General features: G+C 43.1%; 1 protein-coding gene across 2 annotated transcripts in view; it reads right to left on the reverse strand.

Moving 5' to 3' along the window:
* The window catches only part of ME3 (malic enzyme 3), a 333,119-nt gene extending 324,408 nt beyond the window's left edge, over positions 1-8,711 (reverse strand). Inside the window, exons 1-2 of one of the 2 annotated variants that reach the window (XM_069071034.1) lie at positions 6,925-8,711; positions 6,429-6,645 (exon numbers count right to left, since the gene is read on the reverse strand). In XM_069071034.1, the coding sequence (XP_068927135.1) occupies positions 6,429-6,629 (201 nt within the window). In that variant the 5' untranslated portion in view covers positions 6,630-6,645; positions 6,925-8,711. Of the gene's footprint in view, positions 1-6,428; positions 6,646-6,906 lie in introns of both variants that reach the window. The other variant, XM_069071035.1, reaches the window with a different exon arrangement.
* Positions 8,712-9,421: the final 710 nt, after the last annotated feature.

The following is a 9,421-nucleotide window of genomic DNA, read 5'->3' on the forward strand; positions in this document are numbered from 1 at the left end:
GAAGGAAGGAAGGAAGGAAGGAAGGAAGGAAGGAAGGATGGAAGGAAAAAGAGGGAGGGAGGGGCAAGTCAAATCTCAGGGTTGCATGGGCCACATTTTGGATACTCAGGGACTAAATGATGTCTCAGGTACATAGATTTACAGATTTCACTTTGTAGAGGAACACTAAACCCCTCCAATCCCAACCCCTCTCTTCTTTTCCTCTTTCAGGTACCAATATGAAACAACAGTATTAGGCCAGTACTCTAAGCAGAAGTTCTTGATCTTATTTGAATGAGAAGCCTAACCAGTGTCTAAAGAGAAAGACCTGACCAACTCAGGAAGGATCCTTCCTAAAATTGATTTGGGTAATGATCAGACTAAGAACAAGAAAGTCTTTGTTTAATTCAATTAAGAGAAGCCTTTTTTGAGTTTGCCTTTGACCAAGTTGAAAGGGGAATCCTTAGAGGGAGAAGTTAAAAGAGAAACTAATTATTTTAGTAAAATAATTCTCCAAGGTATGCCAAAATTAAGTTTCTATAATTCTTTTTAGACAAATAAAACACTCTAACCTAAACTTTATGCTCCTGTTTAATCCTGACTACGGAATTTTGTCTTTGTTCTTAAGCCCTATAAATCATAAATTAAAAATCGCATAAATCAGAAAGTTTTTTTTTAAGGCATGAGGAAATTTCTCCCTTTGGGGATTTCTCCTCTATGAAGAGATACTTAGAATTCTATTCAGTCAGTTAATAAATGTATTAACTGTCTACTATGTGCCAGATACTGTGCTAAGTACTAGGCATACAAAGAAAAGCAAATATATATATATATATATATATATATATATATATATATAAATATAAATATATATATATATATATATATTCACTCCTCTCCAGAAGCTTCGAGTCTAATGGGAGAAACAATATGAGAACAAATATATACAAACAAGCTATATACAAGACAAATGGAGATAATCTCAGGGGGAAGACACTAGCTTTAAGTAGGATCAAGAAAGGCTTCTTGTAAAAGGTAAGATTTTGATTGAGACTTGAAGGAAGACAGTGAAAATGCCTGGAGTCTGGAGAGATGGAATATCTCATATGAGGAATATCCAGGTAACTGGATGAATCAAAGCCTATGTGAGGATGAGCAAGGTATAAGAAAACTGGAAAGATGGGAGTAGATTATGAAGGGCTTTGAGTGCCAAACAAAGGATTTTATGTTTGGTCCTGAAGGTAACTGAAAGCCCCTAAAGTTTATTGAATGAGGATGGGGTGGAAGTGGGGATGAAGTGGTCATATCTATATTTTAGGAAGATCACACTGACAGCTGAATAGAGAATGGACGGCAATGGGGAGAGACTTGTGGCAGGAAAAGTAACCAGTGAACTATTGCTATTATAGCCTAGGTGTGAGGTGATAAGGGCCTTCCTGCACCAGAGTGGTAGCAGTGACAGACAAAACAAGGGGGCTTAGAATACAGATGTTATAGGGGGCTGCTAGGTGGCTCAGTGAATAGAGCACTGGCCCTGGGTCAGGAGGACCTGAGTTCAAATCCAGCCAGCCTCAGACACTTAACACTTACTAGCCATGTGACCTTGGGCAAGTCACTTAACCCCAATTGCCCTCAAAAAAAAGAAATATTTCAGAAAAAAAATCTGAAAAAAAAATAAAGAATACAGATGTTACAAAGGTAAAACTACAGAACTTGACAATTGATTGGATATAAAAGGGTAGAGAGGGAGGAGTCAAGAAGCCTCAGTGACTGGGTGCTACCCTTGACAGTAATAAGGAGTTAGGGAGAGGGAAAAGTTAATACATTTATTTCTGACAGAGTTGGGCCAGACAGTACCGAGTTTTTCCTTCCACAACTTATAAAGTTCCTAATTGTACTATGGTCTTTGTAATCTACAACATCCTCAAATCATCCATTCCTTCTTTAACAATATTTTCTTGCTCATTAGAAATTCGGTCTACCAACAAGCATTAAGCTCCTACTATGCATCAAATATTGTTTTAGATGTTGAGGATACAAAGGCAATATTCATATATTCTTTATAGGGGGAGGTGACATGTGCACATATCAATAAGTATATAATATACATACATACATGTAAATCTGGGGGAAGGGAGGCACTAAGCAGGTAGAAGGAAGAAGATAAGCACTAATAAATGTTTATTATTACATATAATATTAATACAATTATTAATATAATATATATAAAGTGCCTGCTCTGTGACAGGAGCTGTGATAAGTATCCTTATAAATATTATCTCATTTGATCCTCACAAAAACCCTGGGAGGTAGCTGGTTGAGGGACAGGGAGGTGGCACAGTGGAAAGTGCACTTGCCCTAGAGTCGGGAGGACCTGAGTTCAAATTTGGTGACCCTGAACAAGTCCCCAATATAAAAATAAAAAAAAACACAACTCTTTTATGATTGAGGAAACTGAGGCAGACAAAGGTTAAGTGATTGTCCCAAAGTCACACACTATTTATCTGAACTTGTATTTGAACTCGGGGTTTCCTGACTCCAGACTCAATGTACTATCCTCCGTGGCCCGTCCTGGTGGGGAGAATGATGTGGAATAAGCAAAAGGCTTCTTCTAAGAAGAAGAATTTAAGTTAAACTTTGAACAAACTAGTTAGAGTAAGGGGGATGTGTATATCAGGTATGAGGGACAGCCTGAGCAAAGGCATAGAGATGAGAGGTAGATTATTATGTAGGAGGAACAGCAAGAAGGTCAATTAAACTATATTATGTAATTTGTGGCTTAAATTTCCATGCCTCTCTTTCTGACCTAGGCAGAGTCAAACCAGATGATCAACACCATACATTTAAAAGCCTCTCATGTATTTACTATATGTTTCACATTTGCCTCCCTGCCTGGCCTCCTTTTCTCAGAACTGAACAAGTCAAGTCAGCAAGCATTTGTTAAGTACTGTCAGGCACTGGGCTAAGTACTAAAGATACAAAGAAAGGAAAAAACATGGTCCCCAACCTCAGAGAGTTCACAGTCTAATGGGGGAGACAAAATGCAAATAATTATGCACCAACAATATATAAACAGGACAAACTGGTGATACTTTCACAGGGAAGGCATTAGTATTAAGGGTTACCAGGAAAGGCTTCTGCAGAATGTGGGATTTTTCCTGGGACCTGAAGGAAGCCAGGGAAGGTCCAGTTTCCTCAGTCCTATCCTGATGCAGAGGTCAACAATTATTTGGCTGATTTCTAAGACTAACCTGGTCTATCTCTAATAAAATGATCAGGAGGTCATCACTAGACCATTTACTGAGAACATGAAGCCCTACTCAAAGAAAGTCTTAATGAAGAAAGTAAGTAGCCCAGCCAACAATGCTTTTATAGGATCCACCCTGAGCAGCCCCTACAAACACAAATCCCCACACCGGCATTCTCAGAACTTTCAACTCTTCCTTAATAATCAAGAGAATGTGGAGAAATCAAAGTTAGCTACTTATCAGGAAGATGGGATGAAAACATTGTTTTAACAAGTAAAACCCTATTTCTATTTTAGGAATGGGGAAAGACTAGCCACAGCTGGAGAAACATAGAGACTAAGGATGCTTTAAAGAGACCACAATTTCAGGGGAAATACAGTCTTTTGATTGATTCCTTTATTCTGTTAACAATTCATAAGAAAGTAAAGTAAGTGGTTCAAGACTCATATATCTCCAGGTCAAATATAGGCAAGATGAGCAAAAGCTCTAGTTAAACACCACTCAATCATAGGTTGGCAGTACATGAAGATTCCTTTTAGGTTTCGAAGTGGCGAAAGGGATGGAAAAGGGTAAGGAAGGTCTGTCCATTACTGCAGTTCATGACAAGCATATGTACACTTCGGGATAAGAACAACATAAAGAAAGAACTTATATGGTCCCTTTAACATTTCAAAGAGCTTTAACCCACATGATCTCATTTGATCCTTTTAATATTCCTGTTCAAGTCTCATTAACCTCATTTTTTGAGGAGTTAATTGGCTCAGGTTAAGCACTCGATCAAAAAGTGACTTAATCAAGTTGATAATAATCCCTATTGAAGAAACCTCTAATATCCTTTTCTTTTAGAAATTATCATGAACCTTCAAGCAGGATGGTAACATGAACTTCATTAAAAAAAAGTCATAATAGCCACAAGAACTTTTAAGTAGTTGTGTGATAAGGACCTTGCTAAGAGTTAAAAAAAAAACAAACAAACAAAGCAAGGAGTTTCCATTAGGAGGAATACTTTCATGACAATATGGCCACATTGGCTATTCTGTCCAAGACAATGATCCAAGACAATTTCAGAGGAATCATGATGAAAAATGTTGTCCCCTTCCAGAGAAAGAACTGATGAACTCTTGAGTGCAGACTGAATCATATATTGTTTTTCACTTTCTTTATTTTTCTGGCTTTTTTACTTTTGCAACATGGCTAATATAGAAATGTTTTGTATATATGTATAATTCAAATGTATAAGGGGTATCATATTGCTTTTCTTCTCAACTGGTGGGAGGACTTGAGGCAGGGAGAGAATTTAGAAATCAAAATTTTAAAAGAATGTTAAAAATAAATCAATTAAAAAAAAGATGATATGGTCATATCATGTGCATAGTGAAGGACTGTTTTGTTTAATAAGCTTTCTTCTTCAAACAAGGAAATAAAATTTATTATGCTTATTTGATGGCAAAACTTTCCCCCAAATGGACCAATAACAGTTTGTTAAAAGAGGAGAAAAGAGTAAACTACATACTAAAGTTGCAGAATGCAGCAAGCCCTTGGTTCCAGAATGGATGCTAGTCAGGCAGCATCCAAACTAGTCTTCTTCACCTCCAAGGCATTTTTCATAACTCTACACTGCCTCACTGTAAGGCTTGCAGGTTAAGCACTAATTCAAGGCTATATGACAACCAGTGACAAAGTTAATACAAGGAACTCAGGTCCCTTGACTATTAGCCAAAATTACTTTCACCATTCACTCTTCTGAGGTCCAGTAGTTAACAGGACTTCCAGTAATAAATGAGAGAGGGTTAGGTAAAAGACTGGGAGCAGAGTGCTACAGAGGTTCTAACTGGGTATCACAAGACCACAATTCTTCTTTCTACTTGTCCCCAACTAGTTGTGTGCCATTGGACAAGTCACTTCCTTTCTCTAGGCCTCAGTTTCCTCAGCTGTAAAAATAAAGAGGATTGGACTAGATCAGTGGTGTCAAATTCATACAGAAACAGGTACTGTATTTTTATTTTATTTTTAAAACTCTTTCCAATTATCTGGTTTGGAGCTTACTTGGAAGTTCTACAAGGACTTTCTGAACTAGATGATCACCAAGGTCCCTTCCAGCTCCAAAATTCAATTCTCTTTCTTGTTGTTTTTTACTTGTGTCCAACTCTTCATGACCCCATTTTGGAGTTTTCTTGAAGGCAGAGATACTGAATGGTTTGCCATTTCCTTCCCCAGCTCCTTTAAGGGTCACAAAACTGATACAAAACAGGTTGAAGTGATTTACCCAGGGTCACACAGCTAGTAAGTATCTGAGACCAGATCTGAACTCAGGAAGATAGTCTTCTGGACTCCAGACCCAGGTGCCCACTCTCTTCCCTCACCACCTTTTAAATATGAAGTCCTATCTTCCATTTCTATAGGATTGTACAATTATAGAACTGCTTTTTCACATGTGAAATTTCATTTGATCCACACAAAGACTGTGATACAAATACAGATATGATCGTTCCCTTTCTTGGAGATGAGGAAACTTGGTCTCAGAGAGATCCAAATGACCTGTCCAAGGACACACAATCATAGGCAGAGCTCGGACCTAAGCTTCCTGGTGAAATCAGAGCTAGCATTTACAGAATCAGTCAAAGAATCTAGAACCCAAGGCACCCTAAAGACCATCTAGTTCTAGTCCAACCCCTTTGTTTTGTGAAGTCACATAATCCAGTAACCTGTTCTGCTCCTTAACTACACATGTAAACCTGACCAAATCACTTCATACCCCCACATCCCTGAACCTCAGTTGCTCCATCTGTAAAAAAAAAAAAAAGGATTAGTCTAGGTGATAACTAAGGCTACTACTTCCTATCAACTTGTACGGAGTAGAGTCACAATGGAGTACAGTTGTTGCTTGGACCCCGAATTTTTCCACCACACCATGCTGCCTTATATCCAAGGCACCTATCCCGCCTTTATTTATGAGGTGTTGTTTTTTTTTTTAAACACAGCCAATCAAGTCACAGTCGTGCCCTGGTAACAAATGACAAGGCAGACAAGGAAAACATTCTAACACCGAGGCTGGATTCTTGTGCAAAGGGGCAGGAGAGAAGTTCAGGCCCTCCGAGTAAGGGCTATAACTGGCCGGTATGCTATGAGTCAGGGGCAGTCAGCCCCATCTTCAGTTTAGTGGCCGGGCCACCGCCCCCACCACCACTCTCCCTCGGGTACCTTGTTGAGATGCGGGTTCCTGGTGACGTCGTAGCCCCGCTTCTTCAAGGCCAAGGGCACAGGATGGGACCCTGTGGGCCCGGAGCTGCTGCTGACCCGGACCAACTGGGTGCCTTTCAAAGGGGGCGCCCGGAGCAGGAGGGCGCAGCCGGCCCTGCTCTGGAGAGCCACCCGGGCTCCTTGACTGAAGAGAGAACTCATCCTCTTCCGGCGAAACCTGAGTGATGCGGACGAGGCAAGAAACTAATATCAGTGACAGGGCGGTTATACAACACCCAGGAGTGACCTCGACCACACGCTCCCGGTGAATGCACCTGGGGAGGGTGGGGGGAGGGCAGTCTACTAGCCGCAAAAAAGGATGGAAGTGGGGTGTCACAGCAGGATACATCGCATCAGTTCTCCACCACCACCACCCCCGTTTCCCCTCACACTCGCTCCCTAACCTGCAACAAACACCTCTCACCCCTTTCCCCGTTACCTCCCTCTTCGTATTCACCTGCAGCTGCAGAGAGGCTGCACTCAGCTCAATGCCCCGGAGCACGCGCGCAGCCTCCGTGTCTTTGCTTCGAGAGGGGAAACCGGTGGGGCTGGAAGCGGGGGTGCAGAGCAAGGGAGGGAGGAGAAAGGAGAAGCCCCCAGCAAAACGAAAGCAAACCCAGGAAGCAGATCCTGAGATTGCCAATGACAGCCCTGGGTTGCTCCTGCCGGCCAGCTAGTTCCAGGAACCAGAGCTCCCCTTCCCAGTGGGGAGGGCGCAGATGCACCTCAGTATGGTGGGGGGCAACCCAACAAACCCTCACAGCCCCCCATCCTTTCCCCTCACGGCGTTCTGAGGAGCCGGTTCCCCCTCCCCCCTTTCAGGGCTCTCCTTCTCCTCCAGGTTCCCCCTCCCTCGGCCAAGTCAGGCAAAGAGAGGGGGGCGTGGAGGAGGCCGGCGTGATCCGACTCCACGTGAGGCGCACCGTCCAAGCGCAGCAAATCCTAGGCTGCGAGACTTGACAGATGCCGAAAAGCCCCGCCCCCTCTCCACCTGCTCGGTGCGGCTGGCCGGGAGCCTGAGCTCTGCGGCCGCAGCCCCGTAGCCCCGCAGCCACCTCCTCGGACACATCTCCCTTTGCCTCGGGCCGAGCCTCTAAGCCATGCTGGGAGCTGGCCCAGCTTCCGAACCCTGAGTCAGGGCAGGGACTCGAGGAAGGCTTGCCCGCCGCACCTGGGAGAGGAAAGACGCGAGGCTGGGCTAAAGGTAATAGGAGTCGTGATCTCCGCCTGGGGACCCGAGCCTGAAGGTTCATTAAAAGTCACCAGCTTATTTTTCCGTTCCCACGGATTAGCGCATGGTTAACCCACACTAAGCACTCGGAGAGGGTTTGGTAGTTATCTTGCAGGACTGTCTCCGGGGAACTCTGGCTCTGGGATTCGCTGCACATGTCTCCAGGTGGTCAGAATCTCAATCATCGAAGTGAGTCAGTACCTCTTTCTACTAGGCTGCTCTGTGCCGAGAGAATTATTCGGAAAGGAATTTACTTGATAGGGGGAAAGGAATGTGGAATCACCCTGTGACCCTGAGCGGGGCACTTCTTAAGCTCTCTGGGATTCATTTTTCTTAGTAAAATGAAGGCTTTGGATGATCTCTAAGCAGCCTACAGCTCCAAATCATATTGGCCTAAGTAATTTCTCACCAAGAAAACTAACTTCTCTGTAACACAATGTGTCTGCTCCCCTTGTTCCTGTCCGGGGTACTTCTGGAATGAACTGCTGTAATGGGAATACAAATTTGGAAGATCTTCCCTGCCCCTAGGCTAAAATGCACCTGAAGCCTGAGGAGGGAGGCTTGTTTTTCAGTAGATACTTTTTTGATTGGCCAGTGGGTCAATAAGGTTGTTACATTCTCTGAGCCAGGAGAAGGCTATATAAGCCCTGATGTGTAGCTTTGTTTTGGGACTCACTTTGAGAAATGTTCTGTGATTTGATCTGAATTCTGGGAAGCCGTTGTTGAGAGTCCCCCGGCTTTGAAAAACCCAGAATGTGGAAACCCAGATGTTGACTGGGTATGGATGTAATGGTTGGACAGTTCGGAAATCTGTCTACTTGATGTTTCTGTCTTGATAATTATGCCTGTATACTTTGAGGTTCAGGGTGCTGACCTTTTCTCCTGAACAAGGTAAACGATATATGTCTGACTGATTAAAGTAAGCTTGTTAACCCATTTTGAGTTGCTTTCCTTTAACAAAGCAGATCCAAGAACCTGTGGTAGCTGCAAACCCTGAGGACGCTTGGGGTGCTTGCTGCTACAACTGCATGCAATACGTTTACTGTCTAACTCTATCTGCTACCCCGGTAGGAGGGCTGAGGTTGCCGAAGAGTTGGGCAGTCAAGAAAATGAGTTGAGAAGGATATAAGCATGACTAGGACTCCTCAGGAAATGGGGATCCAAGTCAGACACCCACTAATCAGACTGAGCAGGTCCCTTGAGGGAGTCAAGGTGAACAAGGTTGCCGAGGTAGAACAGCGCCAAGATTGTGTTTACAATTAAGGCCTCAGAGATGTTCAGTGACTTGCCCACTGTAACTCAGTCTGGAGTTCTGACAAAACAAAGGACTCTCTCCACCAGTATTCTCCTTTTCTGGGGAAGCCAGATGAAGCAATTGCTGGAAAGGTTTAACAGTCCACTTAAGTCCCACCTTTTACGTTTTTTCTTCTCCTCCTTAGAATGTAAGCTCCAGACCAGCTTGTTTAGACTCCTACCACTAGGTGCTGCTTGGGGGGGTCATCCAATGTGACCTTTGACCCTCAGTTTTCTTATCTGTAAAATATGGATGGCCCTATTTGCCCTACCTACGAGTTTGTCGTGAGGATCAAAAAAAATGATCTGTATTAAATCATTTATGATCATTATTAACCATGGACAAGAGGGACTTTTCCAAAAGTTTTGGCTTGGCTGTGGAAATCAGGGGCAGGTGTTTGACATCACCCCCTGTCTGAGAGTCACCGAA

The sequence above is a fragment of the Petaurus breviceps genome, unplaced genomic scaffold (assembly GCF_028583685.1).
Source record: "Petaurus breviceps papuanus isolate PSGF00001 unplaced genomic scaffold, PetGlider_PUasm1.0 90823, whole genome shotgun sequence".
NCBI lineage: Eukaryota > Metazoa > Chordata > Mammalia > Diprotodontia > Petauridae > Petaurus > Petaurus breviceps.